The sequence below is a fragment of the Zeus faber genome (assembly GCF_960531495.2).
Source record: "Zeus faber genome assembly, chromosome: 2".
Taxonomy (NCBI): Eukaryota; Metazoa; Chordata; class Actinopteri; order Zeiformes; family Zeidae; genus Zeus; species Zeus faber.
The window spans coordinates 36,633,161-36,660,707 of NC_137189.1; the positions used below are offsets into that span (position 1 = coordinate 36,633,161).

At 42.5% G+C, this 27,547-nt stretch overlaps 1 protein-coding gene across 1 annotated transcript in view; it reads right to left on the reverse strand.

Moving 5' to 3' along the window:
- Positions 1-259: 259 nt before the first annotated feature.
- The window catches only part of LOC307247988 (gamma-aminobutyric acid receptor subunit gamma-3-like), a gene marked incomplete at its 3' end in the record, with an annotated part of 124,861 nt that continues 97,573 nt past the window's right edge, over positions 260-27,547 (reverse strand). The window contains exons 6-9 of the mRNA XM_080024169.1: positions 26,633-26,770; positions 19,263-19,415; positions 2,841-3,037; positions 260-541 (exon numbers count right to left, since the gene is read on the reverse strand). Of these exons, the coding sequence (XP_079880295.1) occupies positions 260-541; positions 2,841-3,037; positions 19,263-19,415; positions 26,633-26,770 (770 nt within the window). The remainder of the gene's footprint in view (positions 542-2,840; positions 3,038-19,262; positions 19,416-26,632; positions 26,771-27,547) is intronic.

Sequence of the window (27,547 nt, forward strand, 5' to 3'; positions counted from 1 at the left end):
GCCGTGGTGGTATTGCCGTGGTGGTAGACCATGGCAATACTCGTGACCAGAACAATGCTGCATTTAACCTTTTAATGTCCCAACGGTCTAGAAGCGGGGACCCTGCCACCTGTCCACTGAGCTGACCCACATCAAACCCTCCAAGCTTGGCTTTGACGTCTTGTTGTTTAGCCCAAAGAAAAGAAGGTGGTGGGGGACCACGTGTTGGGACGTGGTCATGTGGACTCCCTTGTCCGGTACAAGTCGACTACCCCCTCTACTAGAGGTAGAGGTAGCTGACCCAGTAGACGATGTTGAAGAGCAGGAAGGAGGTGGGGAAGAAGACCCGGGAGTAGGAATCAAGCTCGCGGATGTTGACGTGGATCCGCCCTTTCCTCCAACCGCCGTCCTTGCACTCCTCATAGCAGCAGAAGAAGCTCTTGCAGTCTTTGCCGTCCAGGCACTCGTACAGGCAATTGTCGTCGTAGTCATGCCAGAGGAGTGAGTTGCCCATGGGAACCGCTGACCTCGGGGCACGGCCCATGTTGAAGCCCGAGTAGGCCTACATAGGGTGGGCAAAAGAGACAAAAGTGAGAGAGATATGAGGGTGAGCATACCAAGACAAGGGTTATACCCCACTTGAGATCTTTCCGGATCTAGTTTTTCGCAACTGGTAAGGCCAAACCCCAAATCTGGGTTGTAGGTCCATTTGGAGAGGTCAGCTGGTTTCTATGTCCACTTCTTTAAAAATATATAACCAAAATCTATACTCCAAATAGATCCAAATACAGCATACACAATTCCAAATATCCTTTCCTTTCCTGTCATGACCTCATATCATGAACTTCCTATCGTACAGCATCGTGGATCGCTGCACTATTCATTGTGTGAAATAGACTAGAAGGATTCAAATCTTACGTCCCGTTTGGGTCGTAACTAAGGACAAATGCGCATCCTGAGGCCGGAACAACTGAGAACCACTCAGCTGTGGCCATGGATACCGATGCAATGTGAGTTTTCCTGTCTGATTAGATATGCAGCCATTGATTTACAAAACAAAACAAAACAAAACCAAAAAAACATTGCGGCACAGTTTCAATTGAGGAATGTCTTACTCCCCCACTCCCCCGCTAGTTCCCCCTCTGGCTTTCTTTTTTTACCCGTACAGTAGAAGGGGAAGAGTGGGAGGAGGAGGAGAATAGAGATAAGAGCGCATGAGCTGGCTGAGAGAGGGAAAGAAGAGAGCGAGAGAGAGCGAGAGAGAGAGAGCGAGAGAGAGAGAGAGAGAGAGATTTGTGATTGGGAGGGAGAGAAGTGACTGAGTGGGCGGCGCAGAGAATGGGACTGCACCAAGGCAGGGATGGAGGGGCGGAGGGGAAGACAGACCAGGCACGATACGGCATGTAGCCAGCAATGCGGGGGAGGGAAGCTGGAGTGAGAGATCTTAATTGTTCCGAGCCCAAAGCCGCAAAAAAAAAAAAAAAAAGCCTGTCTCGGGTGCTGAGCCCTGGGGGGACGCGCGCGACAGTGTGGCATCGCACGCTGGCGGAAGATAATGGAACGCGAGGAGGGCAGGGGGGTGGAGGGCGAGGCGGAAAGACAGCAGTGGCAGCAGGTGACTCAGTCTAAGTGGATCCGCCATTAAAACCATGCTCGGCAGGTGGACGCCCACAGTCTGCCCACGCACGACATTAGACTTTCATACGGGGGGGGGGGGGGGGTCGGACCACAAAGCTTTGCAACCAAATGGTCACTTGCAACTCGACGCACGTCCGAGGGGTAAAGACAGACCCAGGTCCGACCAAAACTCCTTAATGCGGTTTTTTTGAGACCGAGACACAGACACAGCGAGAGGTGTGGACTGCAACTTTAGTAAAAATTGCCTACTGTTCCGCAGCTGCCCTCCCATACGTTTGTCTCGTGATCTTGTGTACAGGGGCGGCTGGGGTAAATGAGCTAACAGGACTAAGCCTTCCCCATATTTTTGAGAAAAAATATGAGTAATAAGTTTAAAATAAAATACCCTTGTACAGGTACAGTATATACTTGTACAGTATGTCCTCGTATTCCATGTCATTAACCACTTTGAAGACATAATTTATTTAAAAAAAGCATGAAAAAAAGAAAAACGCAGGGTGTGAGTAATGTCAGGTTGGGGCTGGAGGGTCTTATTCCTGACTCATCCCAAGCTTTGCATATCATTCTGCATATCAGCCTATCACAGTGTCGTGTGTTGCAGAAATTACAAAGTGACACGCCCCCTGCCCAATCTGTAATGCAGATTAATTTTAATAAGGCACTTCCATTGGTTGAATAAACAATGAAGTGTTGAGGAAGGTTCCGGCTCTACAGAGACAACAAGCTGGCAGGAAACACAGGTGTGCAGGGCATGGATTGCATGTTGTGGACACATGATAATTACATTGAAGTCTATTTCTCCAATTAGTTGAGCGGTTTTCAGTTTTCATCTCTTTGTTAGCTGGCTACCTGATCACCTGTCAGACTTACTGGTCTCAATTTACGTCAAAGACCATTTTGCACCGAACCCAAAGAGCATGGTTTGCCGTACTGTGTGGAGATGGAATCCTGGAAAGAGTGTTTTAGGGACAGACTTAGGCTCTGAAATGTAATTCTGCAGTGTGAGTAATTGACAATGAGTAGACTTTTATTCAGGGCCCCCACCCAATTTCACCACCAGCCACCAGCTGGCTGTGTACCCGTGTAGCCGAAACCACCCGGGTCGGGCCTCACGTAGTGGAGTTTGGGTTGGGATTGGACCCGCAAAGACTTCCTAGTGTACCGTATGAGTGCACGGGCACTCACGGCCATTGTAAAAAATACAAAACGTGCAGGGGACTCACCATCCTGTGCATCCGGGGCGGCGGGCGGCGCACGCTATAGGAGCAGTAGTTGAGCATGGCGTACTCGATCATTGCAGCGAAGACGAACAGGAAGCAGACGGTGACGAAGAGGTCCATGGCCGTCACGTAGGACACGCGGGGCAACGAGTTCCGGGCCACCGTGCTCAGCGTGGTCATGGTCAGCACCGTGGTGATGCCTGGGGAGGAGGGTTAGTATTTAGCTTCGTAGGCGTAGTCATAAGGAGACTGCGGAGGAGGAAGAGGAGGAGAAACGCAGCTCCCTCCCCGCCCACGTCGCTTTGCAACGAGTTCTCTGGCGCTCAAGGGAGGAACTGGGGCGAATCTGCAAGTGTAGATCCTCAGACACTCAGAGTCTGATTCGGCTTCATAAATAAGACACGCTTTCTTGGCCCTGCATCAATCCCAGCGCTCCAGTCCTTTGTATCTCATCAGGGGTTGTAAACATTGTCTTTTATTTTATTTTATTTCATTTTTGGAGTGGTTACACAACAGCTGTTCTTAACCATTCTGGCTTATCTCCTTAAAAAAAAAAGTAAAAAAACGAACAAAGAAATGACCAACATTTGGCTATCTGTTTCTGAAGGGAAACCCACAAAAGGGGAATCTCTGGGACAGACGAACAACTGTGTCCAATTTTTGTTCTCGGATGTTTTTGTGGCCGGTTTTTTCCCCAAGTGTATTTATTGTATTTTGCGGCATTATTGTGGTGTCATACATCTGTATCCTAATTATCCAAATTATGCTTTCAAAATAGGCAGTAAGAGAGCTTATTCCCGACACAGAAATCTAAAAATGGAAGATGGACAATATTATTGGCACGCTTTTGGAAGTTGCAAGAAATAATTGGATTTCAAGAAGGAGATTCACCTTATTTCTCACCTGTGGTGAGTCGCAGGTGCCTGCAATCGAATAATCACTGATACAAGCAGTTTATATGGAGCATGAGAGAGTGTCCTGCGGACATCAAATTAGACCTTTTTGGTAAATCGCATAAACTTTGTTTACAGAAAAAAAAGGTGAAGCCTTCAAAGAAAAGAACACTGTCCCAACAGTCAAACACGGAGGAGGTTCCCTGATGTTTTGGGGTCGCTTCGCTGCCTCTGGTACTGGGTGCTACGAATCAGTGCGTGGCATCATGAAATCGGGAGACTACCATGGTATTTTGGAGCGCCATGTTGCTCCCAGCGTCACAAAGCTGTGCCTCTGTCGAAGGTCATAGGTCGTCCAGCAGGACAGTGACCCCAAACGCACATCAAAAACCTCCCAGGAACGGTTCAAAACAAAACACTGGACAGATCTAAAATGGCCAGAAATGCATCCCGATCTACATCCCATTGAACACATATTTTAGAGACAATAGAGCGTTTTTGTTTTTGGAAGGGTGCCAATATTTTCAGCCATGAACTATCTCTATCTATCTATCTATCTATCTATCTATCTATCTATCTATCTATCTATCTATCTATCTATCTATCTATCTATCTATCTATCTATCTATCTATCTATCTGCTAGAGGTGGTTAGGGTTAGTGTCGCAACATTTTTCGTAACGATATTATATCAATACACGGATGCCAAATATCGATATTTTATGAATTACAGATTTTGGTACTAGAATAATAAAACCAATTAAATTCAATCAATCAATGAGTGTCGGTTCCGGTTTGTGTTTCCAATAAAAAAGGTTGGGGTGCGGCGGAGCTGGAATCAGCACCAGGAAGTCCTGAAGAAAAACCATCTTCTACATCATGCGTATGCGACATAGGGACCCGCGGTCTTGGCCACGCCCTCTTTCCCGTTGGAGGATTTCTATTTGTTTGAGTTTCTCCCTTTTTTTCTTGTTGCTCTGTTCATTTACATACATAGGATCCATTACAGTTACGCAGCGAGGATCATTTTCATTACCAGCTACCCACTCCTTGTTTGTTGACGTATCAATAAACATGTTCTACCCCTGGAAGAAAAAGGATGTTTTTTTTTCAATATTCACAACGCGGCTGGTGAAAATGGGTGGAAAAAGGGAAAACACTGTTGAGCTTGTCCCGACTTCTCCCTAACAAAGTGAATATTTTAACAATGGCACCGTTGGATGTAAACATAACACGTATTGGATGTGACGTCTCTGCACGAACCCATGTGCAAGTTCACATCATGACATCAGCGTTTTCAAGAAGACCGAAACTGAGAAAAAGGATGCCTTTTAAACTTTTTACTGCAGTCAGGTGAGAAAGAAATAAATAATATATCGCTAAATACATATTATTCTCATAAAGTATTGGGATATTAGCGTATCAGTACCCAAGTATCGCAATAGCATCGCATCGTGAGATCCCTGGCAATTCCCACCCCTACTATCTATCATCCATCCATCCATCTATCTATCTATCTATCTATCCCTCCCTCTCTCTCTCTCTCTACTCATATCTTTGAAAGAGGTGAATTCTATGACATAAATGAACACCCATGGGGATGGATATAGACCGCAGTAACAACACACAGCCAGATGCAAACACTCGCTGCCGCAACTCCCCCCCCACCCCCACATCCCCTGGATGTCTTTCACAGTGGAGTATGCCACTGTTTTTTGCCTGTGGTTTCCATAGAGACGAGTGCTTCCATCTATTTTGAGTAACCTCTACCAAGTGCTTGTCTAGACTTACGCTGGCTCCATCTCAGCCCATTACGCTCACTGGCAAACTATATGAATGAGAGAGCTCAATTAAAGGACCAAAATCATTTGAGTTTGGCCCGAGCTAGAACCATGATCATGTCGTCATTCGCATTTCCCACGAACACATCGGACTATTTTCCCTTGCGTTATTTCTTCGACCTGGATGGAGTGCACGGATGCCACATTTCCGTTCACCCGCCCACGGAGTTCCTTGCTGTCTTTGCTTTTTACTTCAAATCAAGGTCTTTGCCTCTGTTGAATGCATTCCCCTTGGAATTATCGCCACATGATGCCATGGCAACCAGGCGACTCCCTGTCTATGCAGGCACAATCTTAACAACACACCCCCTAAAAAAAACAAAAAACAAAAATAAACCCGGGGATCAACGGGAGAGGGAATTAGGACCACACGAGACCGAGGAACCTCTGGTACATGCACATGCCAAGGACATCCTCACTGTTCTGTCTGAAGCGACATAATAATCCCTTTTCTGAGAGGAAATCTGTTAAATGTGATCTCACAATATCTTTGCTTGATACTCCCTGCTGTGGGTAATTAAAAAAAATATGGCAGTTTGAAAATGACTTTGCTAAATTTTACCAGTTAAGTGTTAAAAATGCAAAACATTAGGCATGTCTCATGCAACTGCAGGATGTGGTCAAAATGACCTTTGTTATGAATTTAGAGATGTTCCAAAGGAGGTGGTTCCCAAGGCAACCTAGCCCTAGCACGTGTGCATAAAGCCTCTAAAAATAGTACAGACGGTACAAATCACAGAGTAAAGAAAGAAAAAAAAGAAACACGCACACAAAAAATCAAGGATTGGTGATTAGGTCACAAAACCACATGGACAACAGCGGGAGAGTAAAGCCAGGAGTATCAAAAAATCAATTCTGATACAATAAACAATTCATACAAACTCTACTAACTCTAACTTAAATAGACTGACTGGGTTTTATAAGCTGGGTTTTGGGGTTTAGTGTTAGGTCTTGTATAGGGAATGCTAGGGTTAGGCGAGTAATGGTTAGGTGGACTAGAGTTAGATGCGTTAGGGGTTAAACAAGTTAAAGTTAGACCAGTTAGGGTTCGGTGGATTAGAGTTAGGCGTGTCAGGGTTCGATGAGTTAGGGTCAGGCAGGTTAGGGTTATGCAAGTTAGGGTTAGGCAGGTAAGGGTTATGTGGATTAGAGTAAGGCACGTTAGGGTACATGGGTTAGGTGAAGCATCAACTATTTTACAAAACCAACACATCCGGCAAAGCTACTCTCTTTGTACCATTCCACAGGCAATCCCTGTTCACGTCAATCTTTTGGTTCGTCAGGGACGTTACTCATATTCGTAACTGCACGTATTACACCTTCAGAGAGACATCTGAAAGGGAGCCGCCAATCATATAACAGTCATTTCATCGCTCCCTCCACAGGCACACTGAGTACCCAATTTAGATTACTCCCCGAAGTCTCCGGGACTGACACCTCCGTAATACCACCTGTCTCCAACGCCGGCAGCTTCCAGGCAGGTCCTCACCCATTCAGCTCCACATTGGTGATATACTGCACCGCATCAGTTAAAACACAAGTTTGGAATGATGGCTCTCGCTACGTCACCACTGGTAATTCTGGGTATTTGTTGTTGTTGTTGCTGTTTTCTTGTGTATTACTGGCCACTTTTTTCTTTTTTTACCTGTGCTGTCAACATGCTGGTCATACAACACATAGTATTCGTAGCCATTGCATCTCAGACAGAGTTAGTCTGCAAGTGGAGTTCAACTTCTCATCCTGCAATGCAACTCTTTATTCATTCTTTAATCATCAAGAACTGCTGACATAACTCTGTCCTGTGGATGACCTGTGGGATGACAAGAGCACAGTTTTTTGTTACACAAGACCACCACCAATTCCCCTCTTTGGAGAACGATCTTACCATATTTTGGTCTATAAACAATTAATCACAACTAAAGAGAAGGGGAGACTCACAACGAGTGAGTCAAACAGACATAGAAACAACAAATAAACATAGAAACAACAAATAAACATAGAAACAAACATTTAGATGGAAAAATGTAAACAAACCATTGTAATAACTATGGCAGCAAATAAGGGAGAAGATAAGAGGGACATGATCTGGAGGGTGTTTGGTGGTCAAAGCAGGGACTGGTGGTGTGTGTGTTCCTGTGATGAGTCCACCTCCTGCACCACAACCCACGCCAGCAAGAAGCCTCCCGGTGGCAATACCCACAGCCACGTCGGGTCGCAGCAGGCCAGAAACCACCCAGCAACAGGCCGTTATTGAGTAGAGTGGAAATTTGGGTCATTTGTCTTTCCATTGACGATTGGAAATCTTAATCATCAATGGAAACTCATAAGTGCCGTCCAAAAATGACCTTAAAAGAACATGCATCAAGAGCAGCAGAGGAAACACCAAAAAGCTGTCCACCACTCAGTTGCTCCTCATGAAGAAAAGTTGAAAGGTTTCGAAAGGTTTTGAATGGTTTTCAATGATAATCATGATCAATGATAAATTTGCATTGGAAACTCATGAACATCGTCTTAGATAACATTTTAAAGAGCAAGCGTCAACAACAGCAGAAAACCCTAGTAGTCACAAGGTTGCCACTCACTGAGAAAGGTTGTTTTAATTAGCGGGTGCCGCTTGTAACAATGACCGCTGTCAACTGGGCTTCAACTTCTCAGCGCAGGTGCAAAAGTGATGAATGCAATAAGCATGAGGTGTCGGACAATGAGTTGTCGAAGAAACAGTGGCCTTGGCAAGGCCTTTGCGTGTCCTTTTGTAACAAAACATGTATTCAAGGGCGGCTCTCCGGAGCCATGGACGGACGTCTGTGCAAGCGGCGCATTAACTTAGTGGCACAGGCGTTGCCAGAATTTTGGGGCCCCATGAAAAAAAAACCACCATGCCCCTAACATAGAAATCAGAATGTTTCTTACTCATGAATTTAAACAAGTCTAACCCTTTTCTGCCCTATGCATAATTCCTAAAATACGTCCTAAATAACATACCCAAAATAAAAAAAAATCCTGAACTATGTGGACTACAGGCATAAATGTGGTACCAACAGAGAACAAGCATCTGTGAAACTACAACGTAGTGTCAAGACATTATGTGGGCATTCCTGAGTTGGTTCAACAGGAGATAAACCATAGCAGAGAATACTCTGAAACAGTATTTTGCCCATCCACGGGAAGGCTAGGGTAGAACAGGTTAAGGCATTTGTGCTTGGGTTTGTTCCCCGCCAACAAAACTCAGAGGTTACACTGCACCGAGAGCCCAGCGTTGAGCCTTCTCGTGAGCAAACTCATTTATAATGTCTTTAAGTTTAATTTTCTAGATTACTGTTTTTTTCATTTCATTTCATTTCATTTTCGCAGACGCTTTTATCCAAAGAGACTTACAATTGTTCAATCACCGACGGACGCAGCCATCAGGAGCAATTAGGGGTTAAGTGTCTTGCTCAAGGACACTACGGCATGCTAGCAGGAGGAGCCTGGGATCGAACCAGCAACCTTTAGATCACAAGACCACTAGCTCTACCGCCTGAGCTACCAATTGAAAGGATGGCAAGACTGTTCAACCTGTCTTGGCCCATTGTAGATCTTAGATAGTTCTTTATGAGTTTCAGCTTACTGAAGGCACGTTCACTTCCAGCAACTGTTACAGGCATTGTACAGAAGATTCGCAGTGCAATGCATACCCCTCCAAAAATGCTCTGGAGCTGCATGTTGTAAATGGCATTTAGGAGCTCTACAGGAGAAAGACCATCTGAAAAAGTAGCACCATATATTGTCTGTAGATGTTGCACTTAATGTTCAAATCCATCTGTGAGATCTTTGAAGTACTTGTTCTTCAATTTGTGGCAAGATACATGAATTTGGTTTTCAGTCATTTTCCTAAATGTAAGTAGTTGGTGAAAACTCCTCGCATATAGCTGCAATTTTGTGGAACCGCATGTCCAAATTACTGATTGTACTATCCAGAAACAAATAAAAAAACTGTGTTGTGAAATCTAGTGTCTGACTTCTGTTAATTTGCTATGTCATCTTCAGTCTCATCAGGAAAACATTTTCTTTTTTTCTGGCGGCCCCGCGGTTCACTGTGAAACCAACTATTTACACACATTTCATTTGCCGCTATGGAGGCTTCTGCCAGAAGAGCGTCTCATTGATTACGCAGAGCCTGCATTTCTTTCTGTAGTGTCTTAATGTGAGCTGCTTCAGTGTCCAGAGAAATATTTCCTGACTGAAGAATTAGGCTTCTATTCTCAATACACTGCAAAGCTTTTACCCAGAAAGTGAGCAGGAACATTGCCTTGAAGTAGCCTGAAGTAGTAGTAAAAGCCATGAAGTAGCTTTTCAGACCATTTGCCTCAGATTTGGCTTTGTTTGTCAGGCTGCAGGTAGCAAGAAGCATGTCTAGGGCTTTGATGATAGAAGGTAAATGAGTTGCTACTGGTCGGACCGCAGCAATACGAGCACTCCATTGTGTGTCTGACAGACGGTTAAGGCAGCAGCCAGTCTTTTCCTTGAGAATGGCCCATCGGTCTGGGCTGGCACTGAACAGATTGTAAAGACGATTCACACAGCCAAAAAAGGTTGATACTGCTGCATGTACATCCACAAGATTAAGAGTATGGGAGGCACACGGTGAGTATGTGCCCAGCGGATTGTTTCGCAGTATGTGTGCGTACTGCGAACTGTTGAACTCCCTTCACTCTCCCTGACATATTTGCACCATTATCATAGCGTTGACCACGGCAATCTGCAACGTCAATACAATGCCCTTCCAATTCACTCAAAATCATTTCAGAAATGACATTGCCTGTCTTTCTAGCAAAGTCTTTAAATTCAAGAAAACGTTCAATTATTTCCCATTCACCTGTTCCCTGAACTTTATCTTTGTGTACATTATCTCCCCTAAAATACATTTTGCTTATTTTGGGAAATAAGCAAGCAGTTGTATCACATATAACTGAGTAATAGATTGCATCTTCTCTTTCATAAAAGTTTGATTTTGACCACATACTCATATGAACTCGTTTTGGCTGAGGTAGTGAGTCAGTCGTGCTCTTTCCTTTTTGTCCCTGACTTTCTGTAAGTGCTCACCTAATTGCGGGTCATAATTTGACAACAGTTCAAGTAAGCCTAGGTAATGTCCATTATGCACATCATCAAGATCGAGTGATTACCCCCGGAATGGCAGATTCCTAGATGCTAAGTACAGTGTCACTTCCAAAAACCTTTTCTAGAAGTGCTCTGTTTGGATCAATTTCTGACTGGATTTGTTTCTGCAGCTGACTGTCTATACCTGGAATGGAATGCAATATAATGCCTTTAAACTCTTACTATCAATAAGCCAGTCTCTCTGCACCTTTTGTCTTCCGTTTTCTGACTTACTTTACTGTAAATAGTTGGGGAATGGCTTGCCTTCTGAGTCTGGGGGCATGATTTTATACAGTTCTGTCTCCTCACCACACCTGTTGGCTAGTCTGCGAACAATAGCTTCTCTTTCATGGTCTTGTACTTTCTCTGGCCCCAGTGCTGGATCATCTAAAACCTCATCTTCCTCACTTCGAATCTGTCCATACTCTTTCTTTCCCTTATTACTTGCTTGTTCAATCTCTTGTGTCACTCCTTCACTGGCACTGCTGCTGCTCTTTAACTCCTCTTCCTCCTCCCTGCTCTCCTCTGCTTCAGAGTCTGTCTGACAACTTTCTGCTGAGATTCTGCCTACCTGGGGCTCTCTTGGCACTCGGAAGTGATAAAACAAAGGGAATTTTAGGTTTAATGTTTGCTCCTACAAAGGTTACCAAAATAAAAATCTACTACTGAAAGAAAAAACTTTTTCATAGTATACATATCCAATAGAATACATATTTAAGTGTGTCTAAGTCATCATGTGCCTAAATTTACAATTAAAAAATTGGTCTAGTTATGCATTCGCTGCTACAAAACAACTGCCGACCTCCAAGGTCTGCAGTTTAAACTTCATGTAGTAGACACACATTGGGATCTTTGTCGATTACAGCAGTAGCAGCATTAGCATCTACATTATGGACAGGTAGGTTTTAATTTTGGTCTAGCTAGTTAACAGATATCACACAAATATTTGGGGAATCTTCCTAATTTCTCTCGGCTGCTCCCGTTAGGGGTCACCAGAGCGGATCATCTGCCTCCAAAACCTTGTGATCTGCACATCTCCCTCCCTTACACCAAGCGCCTGCATGTCCTCCCTCACCACATCCATAAACCTTCTCTTTGGCTTCCTCTTTCCTCTTTGCCTGGCAGCTCATCCTCAGCATCCTTCTCCCAATGAAACTCTCATCTCTCCTACACACGTGTCCAAACCATCTCAATCTGGCCTCTCACCTTTCCACCAAACTGTCCAACCTGAGCTGTCCCTCTAATGTACTCATTCTTAATCCTGTCCATCCTTGTCACTCCCAATGAGAATCTCAACATCCTCAACTCTGCCACCTCCACTTCAGCCACCTGCCTTTTTGTCAGTGCCACCGCCTCTCAACCGAACAACATGGCTGGTCTCACTACCGTACTGTAGACCTTCCCCTTCACTCTTGCTGGAACCCTTCTGTCACAGATCACTCCGGACACTCTTCTCCACCCACTCCACCCTGCTTGTATTCTCTTCTTCCCCTCTCCCGCACTCTCTGCTGCTTTGGATGGTCGACCCCAAGTACTTGAAGTACCTCCACTCCTTGCATTCTCAGCTTTTCGCCGCCCTCCCTCCCATTCAGGCACATGTATTCTGTAATACTACTCCTGACTTTCATTCCTCTTCTCTCTAATGCATGCCTCCATTTCTCCAGGCTCTCCTCAACCTGCTCCCTGCTCTCACTACAGATCACAATGACATTATGGGGGGGGGCTCAAACGGGATGTTTGGGTAGAGATGCCTGATCTGATTATGGTTATACGTTTTACTTTTAATCACATATTGTCATTCAACATTTTTGTCTAACAAACAAATAATTTTCCAAACATTTATTGGCATTTATTTACCAGGCCCCAGGAATCATTCATGGTTTCTCCCCCTTAACGATGCCCTTGCCTAGGGGAATATATTTGCGTTTGTAACATTGACAGTTATTGAAATGTGACCAAGAAGGTGGACATTTTTCCTTCAAAATAAATAATTTTCCAACACCGGACACAGTATTACGAAAGTGGTTTTAAAGTGCAATTGCACGTGAGAAAATGTAAGGGGATGCCAAATCCCAAATACCTAAAGTTACATATTGCTTCTTTTAAAGCCTTGTTCACATTGCATGAATTTTTAAATCGTGACAATGAAAAAATTGAGAAGCGCACATTTAACAACTGAAATTTACAGTTTGACGTTGGAAGTCAGTGTGGACTTCCCGGCGGCCATGTTGAGTAGTCTTTACTTTGGGGGAGCATGTGATTGACGGCTCTTTGAAAAAACCGCTGAACAAAACACCTGCTGTCAGTGGCCGGTTGGAGGAGGGCAGTGGGGACGTGGTCAGGGTCATCACCCGCCTGGTCCTCACCCATCCACCCCCACCCTCCCTCTGCACCCCTGGATTCTATTCCTTTGTTGCCCTTGGCGATCCTTCTCCCTCCTTCTGACATTTCCCACTTGCCACTACATGCCAGGAAGCCTGTCACTCGTCTCTCTGCTTTTCGCACCTCTTTCTGTGTCACCTCTCTCCCTGCCTCTCTCTCTCTCTCTCTCTCTCTCTCTCTCCTGTCGTCTTTCTTTTCAGCGCTGGGTTCGGGAAGGAGGGGTCAGGTGGCTGAAGTGATGAGATGTGGGGGGGGGCGTCGACCTAGAAGTGTGTCTGATGCACCGGTGGAGGAGAAGGCTAAATTATTCTCCATTGTCCAGATGAACGAGGACGTTAATCTCCCTCGCTCCTCTCGCTCTCTCAACCTGTTGCCCGGGCTAAATGCTAGCCAACAGCCATCGCCTCCAACATGCACGCTCAAGACTTTTCCTGCCCAAAATAAGAAGCGCAAAGATATGTGCAGGCAAGCCTTGGCGAAGGAAAAAAAATGTAAAACACAACACACACACACACACACACAAAACACATCAAATGTGGTTGCTCTATTCTACACATGTATGGAGTTATAAGTGAAATAATATTTACCCCATAGGCCAGGGCTCATTCCAATGGCACCTGTCAAGGGGTGGGATATATTAGGCAGCAAGTGAACATTCAGTTCTTGAAGTTGATGTGTTGGAAGCAGGAATAATGGACAATCGTAAGGATCTGAGCCACTTGACAAGGACCAAGTAGTGATGGATAGACGACTGGGTCAGAGCATCTTTAAAACAACAGGTCTTGTGGGGTGTTCTCGGCATGCAGTGGTTAGTAGCTACCAAAAGTGGTCCAAGCAAGGACAATCGGTGAACAGGGTCATGGGCGCCCATGGGTCTAGCCCATCTGGTCTGATCCCACGGAAAAGATACTGTGGCACAAACTGCTGAAAAAGTTAATGCTGCTATGATAGAAAGGTGCCAGAACACACATGCATCACAGCTTGCTGTGTATGGGGCTGCATAGCCACAGACCGGTCAGAGTGTCCACGCTGACCCCTGTCCAACTTCAAAAGCACGTGAAAGTGGCCTGGTCTGATGAATCACATTTTCTTCTACATAATGTGGATGGCCGGGCTTAGGGTACGATCTGATTGGGCATCTGTGGGATGAGCTGGAACAACAAGCACAATCCATGGAGACCCCACCTCACAACTTCCAGGACTGCTGCTAACGTCTTGGTGTCAGATACCACAGGACACCTTCAGAGGTCTTGTGGAGTCCATGCCTACATGGCACAGGCACGGTTATTAGTGATGGTTTTAATGTTGTGGCAGATCCCTGTATATATACAGTATATCTATTATAGCACCATTAACACCAAGTGATGTTGTACTACACTGTATTTTGTGGAGCCCTTTTGTCAGACTCTCCACGGAGGTTAGGGATCAGGACCGGGGACAGTGTCCCTTCAAAAAGGCTGAAGTCGGGCCTGGTACTAAGCAATCAGCACTCGGACCAGAAGCCAACGCAAACCTGGAGGTGAGGTGCAACCGATCTCAGATCATTAACCACGCATTACCTGACAAGACTTTCAGTTTGTGAAAGATATTCTGTTTTAATTCAGCCTTCACTCCCTTCGCCTCACAGTTATGAATAAATGTTTTGTTGTATTTCACCGTGTCTGGCGTCCATATATATATATATATATATACACATACATACACACACATACATATATATATATATATATATATATATATACACATACACACACACACATACATACATATATATATATATATATACACACATACATACACACACACATACATACATATATATATATATATATATATACACATATTGTATATTTATAATATAAAATATAAAACTCACTTTCTTCATATAATAATATAATAATTTGGCCTTTTTAATGGCTCTACCTCGGATCTGTACTCCTGTCCATGACTCGCGCTGTTTTCACTGCCATGTGAGGTTCAACATTCCCTTCATTCAGCTCAACAGAAGGTAAAGTTAGAACTCAAGACTGAACGGACGTTGTGAATTCCGATTCAAAGCAAAGAAAAAAAAAAAAAAAAAAAAAAAAAAAGGGTGCGTTTGGTGAAATGAACTGCCGACGAATAACCGTTAATGAGTTGGTATTTTCGAACTAATTCAAAGTGAAAGAAAAGAGCAAGGACAGAACTGCAATAAAATAATCACTTTACTACTACAAAGACGTTTTAAAGGCCCTTTCCTGAAAGAGTATGCATGGCACGCTGACAAAGGGCCAGGAATATCCGCACTGCATTAAAAGTGGTGATTCTGAAACGAGTCGGTCGTCCCGAAAGAAGTCACCCCAGCGGGTGAGGTTAGGAAGAACCGGCTCATCCTCCGTTGCTCAAGGTCACCGGTTCCAATTGGTTCTTCCATCCCCCAAAAACCGACGCTTTATACCTCAGAGCGGTGGTTCTCAAAAGTCTTTGAACCAAAGTTTCCGCCTCTGATCACACCACAGCATCAAAGTCTTTCTCTCTCTGTCTCTCTCTCCCCCCCTACTCCCCCTCTCCGCTTTCCCTCTTATCCGACACAAATAATCCTTCTCTCAGCCGTGATATAATGTTTGATTTTTGGGAACTCATATGACCACTGGTAAATTAGAACTACGGAGCTCGGACTACAATATATTTAATATAATTTGCTCCCACCGGTGACCTCAACTGGCCTCCAGACCTGCCCGTGAAAACAACTGTTGTTCAAATTTTGTTCAAAATTTTCTTTCAAGACATTTTGGAAAGGGTTTGAAATTCGGGGGCTGTTGCCAGAATCCGAGAATAATTCAATCTGAAGTGCTGAATAAATATGAAACGGAAACTGTTTCATTGAACGAATCGGTTATGGCATGAACATAGTCTATGTTCATCAGCACAAGCTCAAGTCTCATAGTGACAGCGAAATCTATTAGCCGTGATTCGACTCTTTTTTCGATTCGGTTCCTGACGAGTCACTAAGTAAAGAGTAAAGAGACGATTGAGACTCTTCGTTCGTTCATTTGATGATGTTCGAGGGAGGACTTCCGGAGAACGAAGAACGAGAGTCAGAGGAGATGGTTTGCCTTTGACTTGTAAATGGCATTCTCACGGGAATCATTTATCTCTGTCAACATTAATAATCTTTGTGGAACGAAAAGTGTAAATAAGTCACATTCAATATGAATTACACCAAATAACTAGGCCATTTTTTTGCCTTGGACTTTACATTTTCCTCCAGTTATTATTTCAAATGTTTGTTTGCGAACAAATCATTTTTGCGAGTCTTGCATCACTAACTATGAGTAGGCTTGGTAATAATAAGGTAGGTAATAATAAGCACTGTTTTACATTTTTAGACATTTTCAGAGGTAAGTATGTTGTGTGCCATAGGATTATTTCAACGTAAAAAGTGATATCGGTGATATTTTCCCAATCCATGACTTTGCCCACCCTTCCAAAATGAAATATGAAACAGGACATTTTAAGATGCTGAGGAACCATATCAGGAAAAATCCGCTAAATAAAATGCTCCTTCAGTTGATGATGGATTTTCAATATGATTTTTAAAATAATTTTTCCACTCCACATATGCCTTTGATGAATCTAGCACATGTGTACTTGAAACTCAGAATAAAACCCTCAAAAAAAGAGGTGGAAATCAGTCATAAGCTGGCAATTTCAAAGTGTACAAAAAAAAGATGAAATAGCTAAACGCTGAATTTTTTTTCTCCCCAAATTGGCTGCTCTGTCAATTTAGGATGCTTTGAAGTGTCAGCGTGAAATTGCCCGAGAAAAAAAAAAAACATTAACCGGTATTTTAATTCAGTGTATGTATCTGAACTGCTTCCTTTCCAAATGACATTTCCAAAAAAAGTCACCGATTGTTTGTGGGTAAACCGTCATCGTTTATGACGGAATTGCAGCTTGCTGTTAATTATTTAATAACATTGGGTAATTGGGTAATTTTTCCTTCTTTCCTTTTTATTACATAATTTTTTAAAGCTTTATTATTTTAATAGCTCTTTCCTAGGGATTAGGGAGATTAAATCATCAGGCTGTAAAATGATAACAACGAAGGTTGTAATCATTATCAGTATTTTTGTAATTTGAAAAGGACTTATATAAGTCCAAATATTTTTTTTACTTCATTGAAATTCAAAAACAAAATTTGTAAATTTCTGAATTGATTCTCAAATAACTCCATGTGACTCACAAGTCGGTTAAGTCATTTTTTAAAATCACTTCATGAAAAAAATGTATACTGCATTAAATGGTAATGCCAAGTAATTCCAATTTAATTTTCCAATAGTTCAGATAATTTCATAGATTTTTGACTTTATTCTCAGAAATGTACTTCTTTACTTTTAGAGCTTAATGTCAGACATGTTGATTCTCAGATAACATCAAGTATTTTTGTTGTAAATTTGAGTTTATTCTCCGAAATTAAAACTTTTTCTCAAGTCATTTTTCAGTCCCTGCGTTAATCTTTTATTTTTACTTCATTAAACTAATATTAAACCAAGTCTTTTTATACTTCATTAAATTACTTTTACTCAATCCCTGATTATGTATTTTCAATTTAAATCTCTATTTATTAGACCAAGTTCAGTCGTTTTCCCCCCACTCTAAATGACGACAACTGTAGTTTCTATTTTAAATCTCTATTCATGAGCGTCACTATATATTTTTGGATCTCTTTTTCGACTTACCCCACGCTCCAAAAAGTCAATCACCTCCGCAGGAAAGCACATGCACATGCAGCGAGGGAAGGAAGTGGTGCAAAAACAATCATTAACTCAACAGGAAGAAGATGGGGTTTGAATAATAATAATAAAAAAAAAAAAAATTGATGATAATAATAATAATAAGAATAAGAAGAATAATAATTATGGTGCAGGAAGAACCCCCTGCATGCTTTTATTAAATACCACACTCAAAAAAACAGTAACATGCAGGGAAGTTGTGCAGAAGCGGGTAAAACACTTAATCTGATTGATTATAAGATAAGTATAAGATAAGTATAAGATAAATCATAAGTCATCTCCCCACGATGATTGTGTTTTTTTACGGCCGTGGAAGAAGGAAAAAAGACCAAGAAAAAATTACATTTAATTTAAACAAAAGATTTCGACTTAATTCACAGATGTTCTGAGTATTTTTCGAACCCAGTTTAATGTCAGATGATAAAAAGGACACATTTTCGCTTTCATACTAAGATCATTGAGAGTATTTTTCTTGTACATTTTCGGACTTTATTATCAGAAATGTCAATGTTTTTCTTTTTTTTTCCTTCACAGTTTAATGTCAGATGAAAAAAAAAAAAACAAGACTCCAATATCCCCTGTGAGTGTCTGAGAGTGTTCCCGTTACGCACAGTGCTTTTTTTGTTCTTTGGTTTCGTTCAATATGGAACAGCATCAAATAAAAAAGCCTACATCTTAAATTAAAACACACTGTATTTTTTTTGTTTTAGAGGCACGGCGCAAAGAGACGCACCGCGCAGCGCAGACGCCGGGTGCCAGATCACTGGCACGCCGATAAGATGGTGCCCCTAGCTGCCACTGGGCCTGGGTGCAGCTGCAATGGTTGCATCGTTGGTAGTTACGCCTTTACACTTTAAGTTAAACAAGGTCTTGCAGTTATCCAGGTAAGAGGTATATATATATTATTTTATATTAGTCTGTCATAAATAACTTTTTAGTATAATTGAAATGTGAGCTACAGCAAATTGGTCAGTGGGATGTGTTTGTACTGTATTGCATTACTTCTATGTATTACATGTATGCTTGTTGATTGTATTTATAACGGGTCTTCATCAATAAGCAAATCGGACAGCAGCTCCAGGTCTCTGGTACAATGTAGACTCATATAAAATACATTAAAATTTATTGCACTTTTTACAAAAACATTTCTACGTAGTTTTATTTCCTGTTCCTCTGAAAAAGGCTTGCGTAGTTGAGCAAAAAATAGATCTCTCGTACAAAAGTAGAGAAATGCAGCACGGCTGACATGGCCAGTGGAGCTGGCAACCAAACGAACAACCGAACAAACTAACAAACAATCAAAGCAGCAACCAAACAAACAAAACAAAAAAATCCAACAAACCAACAAAAATAAATAACCAAACGAACAACTAAACGAACAAGCGAACTGGGGCACCTAGGGCGGTGCGTGCGGGCGTGGCGTCGCTTTTGATCCAGAAGGAGACCCAGGACAGCACCACGGTCAGGATGCAGGGGATGTAGGTCTGAATGGTGAAGTAGCCCATCCTGCGGCTCAGATCGAAGTACACCGCCATCACGATGTAGTCGCCTGGGGGAGAGGGAGAGAAAAAAGAAAGAAAGAGGTGAAGAGTCAGATAGAGAGAGAAAGAAAAGGGCAAGTTAAAAAAGGGGGAACACTTGATCGCCAGGCGTCTCTTTTAGGTTGAAAGGGGTCCCGAAAAGGTCACCAACGACGTGCGTGAGAAAAAGCGAGAGAAAAAAGAAGCAGGAAGGAGGGAAAGTGAGATCTATTTCAAAACTATGGATTGTAGTGTTTAAACCTATATGATAGCGTCTCCGGCTGTCATGTAGTAATATTTGTGACCCACCACATATTTTAGGTACTTTTGGTGCTGTTTCACCTTTTTTTTTAAGCAAATATTTTTAAAGCTATGGCCTGTAAATGACGAGGGTGCAGCAAACTGTATTTCTGAGAAAATCACCCTCAAAGTTTTCCGAAGGCTCCACGTCTTGTTAACGGAAGGGACGTCAGCTTTTCTTATTTGCGTATTACGCCACCTACACAACTAGGAGTCTAAGTGTGTGTATTAAGCACGTAAGATTTAATGGTTGAACTCTATCAAAACAGTTTCACATTGTGACTTCTCATCACATGGAATATGGAGGAATGATCTTCACCTGGACGGTCATTTTAAAGGAAACCATCAATCGGTATTGTTCAGCACTGTTCAGCGTCTCGGTAAGTTAACTGTGTTTCCCCATGTAATCTAACAGGAATATTTAACGCCATGGTTTAACATCTTTCTACTATTTATAAATCAAACTCGATTTTGAAAATATGTTGAGAGATAAAAAACCCGCAAAGGAACACAAATCTGGAAAAATCTAATTTTCCTTCTAGAAAGGTTTATTCAACTTATTTGGCTGCTCCTGCCGATTTTAGAAATGCGCGACAATGCGGGTTTTGCTGCAGTGGGTCACATATGATGATATTTTCATTAGTGATGGCTTAGAAATCAGATTGTTATTACTAATGAAACTAAGATATATTATAATATGACGGCCGAAGATGCTGGGCTCAAGACGCTAACTTGAATCCTTGGCGAAAGTTGAATGCAAAATTTGCGATAGATTGCTTTTGCGTTGCTAGCTCTTTTATACTGAAAAACAATGAGTGGGGATTCGGCTTTTTAAAGTTGTATATCAAAATTTTATTATTTTGTTTAAAAAAATCTCAAATTTGATTGCTGGCACTATATAAGAAACAGCCGTTCAATGTATTTGTGTTATGTATGGGCTCCCTTTGATGTGGTGGATCCACCACCAAGTAAAATATCATTCACAAAAGAAGAACAGCATTCTGGGATGAGAAGATTATTCCCCGATCACTTGTTAAGAAGAAAGAAAACAAAAACATGGCAGTTCTGAACGGAACTGCGGGAGTTTTAGTGTAATCCACCCAGCACAGACGATCTGATGGATTACCACTTTAATAATCAAATGCTTAGCACAGTGTCAGAACTCGGTGGAGCTCAGTTGGAAATGCAATGACACTTAGTTACATGGCTATTTATTTCATATACTTACGTAGTATCATTTCATACAAAAATGATTGATACTCCTTTTGAGTATAATACTGAGAGGAGGACTTTTTCAAGAATACTACTTCCTGTGACTATTTATACCTGTACTTATATAGCATGAAAGTATAGTTATAATTATAGTTTAATGTGACAGATTATGTGCATATATTGCATATAACAAACTTCATATTGCATATCACATATTTGTAAAATTACTGTATTGAGTAACTCATGCAACCATACATGTTTCTACCTATGTAAGATCTGTGTATTTTGATGTAATTTAATATGCACTTTAATACGAGCGTGTCTTTCTTTTTTTAATAGGTGCGTTTGTTCATCACTTATTTAGCCGCACCACTCGTCTGCGTGTGTGCACATACCGGGACCGTACGAGGCGGCGACGGTTCCGTTCTTTATTTTCTGTGAAGAAATCCATCATTAATGCACGCACAGGGGAAACTCTGCTCGGATGCTGTCGCCATGGAGACACCATGTAAGCGCACCCCCCCCCCCCCACCCCTCCTCTCCTCTGCTCTTTAATTGATACGTCGAAAGCCACAAAGTAGAAAATCTCATTAATAATCTCATTAATGAATGGAGCGTTTTATAGTCTTGCCGGTGTTTAAGACAGCGGGGAAGGAATTTCTGAACCTTTTAATCTGGGATTTGGGGGGGGGGGGTTGATAAGCGCCAGCCACTCCTAACGTTCCACCATAGACGAAGACTTATTAAGGGTAATACATTTGAAAAATGTTGTTTTATACCTTGTTCAAGCAAAGCTGTAGGTGAATGATTATGTCCTTAAAATGTTAACAAAATAAGAAAAACATAAAAATAATGCAAATGAGTCATTTATTAAGTTTTCACTCCACTTACTGTCTTTAAGAAACTAGATAAATTCACTAGACATTATACAAAGAAACAATTTGCAAAAAAATATCATATTTGATTTTTTTTTTTTGCAGCCACTTTTAAAGAAACAACCATTCAATGTATTATGTTATGCCTGTTCTCCTCTACACTCTGTTTCCATTGTTGGTGGCGGGGTCTGCCACCAAATCTCAACCAAATCGATCAGAAGAAGGAGAATTGAGAAAGAACTGTGAAAATGACCGTCTTAAGAGTTGAGATGAGGGTAAACCCAATTTTGGCGGGGAATGGAATTGAGAATTTTTTATGAAATTCAGGACATGTAGAGCAATCCAACCAACAAAGACAGTCTCGTGGATTGCCAATTTAACATGTTAGAAACACCATGGTGATAATCAAAGCAGACTTCAGGCTTCTAGCTAGCATCAATAATGAAGTGGCGGGGTCTGGCGGGGTGTCGGTCTGTCGGTGTGGGACCTGGCTCTGGGCCTGTGGTCTGTTCCTGGCATCCATGGCCCGGGTTCTGCGCCTGCAGGTGTGTCTTATGCCTGCACGTAGGGGTGGGTGTGCTCTTCAGGGGTGCAGGGTCTCCTCGTGCTCTCTGAGACTGGTTTATGCTTCTTGGGCCATGCGTGGGTGTTGCTCCACGGGCTCCTGGCTTCCCTGGGGGCTGTGGGTTTTCTGTGGCTACAGGGCAGGGTGCTTGGGGCTTCCCTGTGGTCGTGGAGTGTCTGTACGGCTGTGGTACTCAGGGGTGGCTGCAGGGCCTTTTCCACTGCTTGGAGGAACTAGGATATAATTCTGACCTCAAAGTCACTCACCAGTGGACACACACACACACACACACACACACACACACACACACACACACACACACACACACACACACACACACACACACACACACACACACACACACACACACACACACACACACACACACACACACACACACACACAGCACCGCCAGCACCTGCTTTGAACACACCTCTGAACACCCTCCTGAATCCATACTTCCATAGCTATCACAGGAAGAGGCCACATGCTGAATTTCTGTTCCAATTCTCTGACTTAATTAACTCAGTTTTGTTGATCCATGTTGTCGTCTGATATTTCTATGTTTACGTTTTTCCATGAACATGGTGTTTGGTTCTCTCCTTATTTGTCTCACCCCTGGTGATTCTCCACCTCTTGATGTAGTGAGTAGTTGTTTAAAGACCAAAACATGGAAAAATAGTTAATCAAAGAGGGGGATTGGTGGCAGCTTTGTATAATAAAAAGCTGTGCTCTTGTCATCCTACAGATCGTCCACAGGACAGAGTTATTGCACCAGTTCTTGATCATTAAAGAAAGAACAAAGAGTTGCATTACAGGTTGAGAACTTGAACTCCACTTGCAGATTAATTTCGTCCAAAATGCGGCATACAAATACTCTGTGTTGTATGCCAAGCATGCTGACAGCACAGGCCGAATTTTTTTTTAAATAATTAATTAATTCATTCATTCATTAAATTTTTTTTTTATAATAAATAATAATAATAATAATAATAATAATAATAATAATGGAGAGCGAAGGTGAACATAGCAGCTGCTAAAACTAAAGTCCTGAGGTGAAACAAGGTTTTATTTCACGGTAGAGTGGCCGGGGCTAGCTTGAACGACCAGACATGATCAGACTTGAACTTTTGGTTGCAAATATCGGCTATTCAAAAAAAAAATAATAATAAAAAATTAGAAGGGACCGCGTCCCGATGTCCCGCGTCAAAATGCTATCACAGCAGAAAACACCATTGAAAAAAAATGTAAAGAAAATAATATAAATCCAGAGCAGTCCCTTCAGTTTTTTCCATGATTCAGTGTAGGAGAACATCAGCGATTTCATGATGAATCCTTGAGAAAAATAAGTGTTTGAAAGAATCCCCAACGGGCTGTTCAAAGCACCAAAAAGAAGGTGCAAAACCTCAACATTCCTAGAATTAAAGATACCCTCGACATTATCAGATTTTTTGGGGGGGGCGGGGGGGGGGGGGGGGGGGGTTGTTGGAGTGGTGGAACAAAGATGGTGGAGCACAGGGGGTTTCAGGGGGGGGGGGGGGCTCTTTGAAGCGGAAGCTCGCAGCGGAGGATTCGGGAGCCGCAGCCGTGAGCCGGCGGTCCCGAACGGGATGATCCATCCGACAATCGTCCTCATTAAAAACAGCCTCGTAGAGAGAAAGAGAGCGAGAGAGAGAGGGGGTTGGAGAGAACGAAAATGAAACAGAAAGACAAACACTGCCCCTTTTTCCAAGTTTATCAAAATTTAAATTAGCGATAGGTATTTTTAGTCCCATAATCAGCATTTGTGCACGGACTGAGCCCGTGCAAGTCAAACCAGATAAAAAAATAAATAATTGAATAAAGAAAAGAGCTAGGAAAGATTCTCATTTTCTCAAACAGTGTGAGGCACATATGTAGGTTTTCACTGCTGTTTATTTATTAATTAACATGTTTTTCTTGCCCAGCAGAAAATTAGTCAGGTTGTGTTTTGTCGTGGATGGGTGGGGGCCGGGGGGACAAGATAATGGTATATAAGGTCACCGACGTGTCGGAAGATGGGAGGGCAACTCTGTGCCCTCTGTTTTGCACCACCAGGAAAGCAGATATCCATCCATCTATCTTGGTTATTTGTTAGTTGTCAGCCACAACCAACAAATAACACAGGATGGATGGATGGGTAGGAAGGTTCATAAACATGTAGGTAGGTAGGTAAGTAGATACAGTTTGTAGGTAGTTAGCTAAGTAGGTAGGCAAGTAGATGGACAAGTAGGTAGGTAGGTAAGCAGGTAGATAGGTAGGTAGGTATATAGTTCAGTAGGTAAGTAGATAGGTAGGTGAGTACGTAGGTAGGTAAGTATGTAGCTAGTTAAGTAGGTTGGTTGTTAAGTAGGTAGGTAGGTAGCTAGGTAAGTAGGTAGATAATTAAGCAGGTAGGTAGATAAGTAGTTAGCTAAGTAGGTAGGTAGGTAAGCAGATAGGTAGGTCAGCAGGTAAGTAGATAGACAAGAACGTAACTAGATAGACAAGTAGGTAATTACGTAGATAGGTAAGTAGATAGATAAGTAGGCAGGTAAGTAGATAGGTAGGTAGGTAAGTAGATAGTTAGGAAAGTAGATAGATAAAAGTAGGTAGGTAAGTAGGTAGGTAAGTAGATAGTTAGGAAAGTAGATAGATAAAAGAGGGTAGGTTAGTAGGTAGGTAAGTAGATAGGTAAATTGATAGGTAGGTAAGTATTTAGGTAAGTAAGTAGATAGGTTAGTAAGTATTTAGGTAGGTAAGTAGATAGGTAAGTAAGTAGGTAGGCAGGTAAGTAGGTAGGTAAGTAAGTACATAGGTAAGTAGGTAGTTATATAAGTAGATAGGTAAGTAGGTAGATAGGTAAGTAAGTAGGTAGGTAGGTCGGTAGGTAAGTAAGTAGATAGGTAAGTAGGTAGGTGAGTAGATAGATAGGTAAGTAGGTTGGTCTTTTATTGGATATTCCCATATTTATTTTTAATTCAATTACATTATTGCCTATTGTTTCCATGTGAGCTGCTGCGACACCACAATTTCTATCATTTTATTTTATTTTTCACCTGTGCTGTCAGCAGGCTTGGCAACACATAGTATTTGTATGCCATTCCATCCAGGACAGAGTTAATCTGTTAAAGTGGAGTTCAAATTCCCCACCCGCAAAGCCAATCTATATTAATCATCAAAAAGCAACTCACAATAACTCCTTCCTTTGAATGACCTGTTTGTCCGTCCATCTATCTATCTATCCGTCTATCCGTCTATCCGTCTGTCCGTCTATCTATGCTCATGATATGACCATATATGTATTGCTCTTCTGTCCTCTGACTATCAAGGAGCAGAGGCTCACCGTTTTGCCCAAAGCTGAATCAGCTTCACATGCTACAGATCCGTAACTGTGGTGAAGAGCGTATGACTCCAAACAGGAAGGAGGAAGGAGGGTGGCATATACAACGGGTAAACAAGGTTAACAGGGGTTAATAAGCACCACCTCGCACACTTCCTCCGTCTCCCCGCTCAGAAAGATGCGCCCATCGGGCCATTAAAATGTGCATTCATCTTCAAGGGGACTCGACTCAGAGACATTAAAAATGTATTAAGGGACTTGTCTCCCCTTCCCCCTGCCGATGGTGGGTATAATTACTGTCAGACACCTGTTTGAACAACTAAATGTTTTCTGGCCGCGTCACAGCCACGGCACGCCATGCCACGCCACGCCACGACAAGCGGGAATCAAATCAGCGACGAAACGCCACAAACTGCCTTATCGCCCGTTAGGTTCTGAGACGGACAAAAAAAAGACGGCTGAATAATTAAACTTCCTCTTTAATCTTTAATCTCTGTGATTAATGTCAGTGGAAAAAAACATTTGCTTCCGAACCTAAAGGGACTGCTTTTCCCGGAGCTAAGAGTTAGCAGTGGTATGAATACATTTATACAAGACTGTGCGCTGTGTTAACCTGGTATTGACCTGTACACATGCCGGGGCACTCGACAACCTGCTGGGTTGCCGCGTTCCCTGGGCCAGGAGGCGCTTGCATAACATGTTTTTCTCTCTTATGAAACTTGAGGAACAAAGCATGGTACATAATAAAACATAAAAAAAAAACAATCTCAACATCTTGGTACATTGAGCGCAAAGCATTTATATCCAGCACTCATAGCAGCCATACAGCCACTTTAGCCCCTACCATAGTCTTTAAATTGTCCCCTCTGTCAATCTTCTCGATTGTCATTGATTTTTCATGCTTTTCTTTTATTACCTTTTATTTTTTATTATCGTTGTTGTTGCCATGGTTACCTGCGGTGGTGGACAGCGTGTCGGTGGTGTTCCGCAGCCCCATGAAGTCGAACTGGTAGAGCCTCCAGTACTTTTGGTCTGACGTCTCCACCGAGTTCCGCTTCCACTTGTAGATTATCTCGTCCCGAGGGTATCCGTCTGGAAAGCGGGTGGAGAGACAGCGTAGGTCGTATCTTTAACCCCACCTCGATTTTGTTTTGCATATGCTACCACCCCGTCCCTTTATCTCTGTGATTCATGGTCGCCTCTCGTCAACGTTCTGCTGGGACTCTCGAGGTGAGGCTCACACTTTAGTTTGATTCCTCCTTTACAAGTCAGCCTGACTTGATCCAATAATGAACAATAATTGTTATCTAATTGTTTCCTATAGTATGTTTAATTCATATTTTTTTAGGCAGAGGTGGATAATTCCAGGTTCAGAAGGTAAAGGTCCTGCTATGTTTCTGTTCAGGCCATGCACTGATCCAGCTGATTTCACCTATGGGTTGATGCTAATTGGGAAAAGCAAATTTTTGACTGAAAATTGAAATTACTTTCTGAACCCAGATTTTCCACTTCTGCTATTAGTTGACCGGTTTAGTCTGGCTGGTTTAGTCACCGTGTTAAAAAAAAAAGCTGGCCCTATATTTCATCAACCCTTTATTCTCTCAACCCTATTGTGGTGTGGGATGGGATGGTTTGAGCAGCTACACCTGACCTGGATCTAGGTGATTGGGTCAGGGTGGCTGCATACCTATTGCTTGATAGTTGGGCTAACGAGCAACAGGTTAAAACCCCTATCCTCACACACTCAGGATAGGAGCTCTGTCATGACATTTTCGATCTGCTCCTGGCTAATTCCACCTAGCCTCCTCTCTACAATAAACTGTGTCTCCTCCTGTGTCTCTGTGCTGGAGGGCCCTTAAAACGCCACTT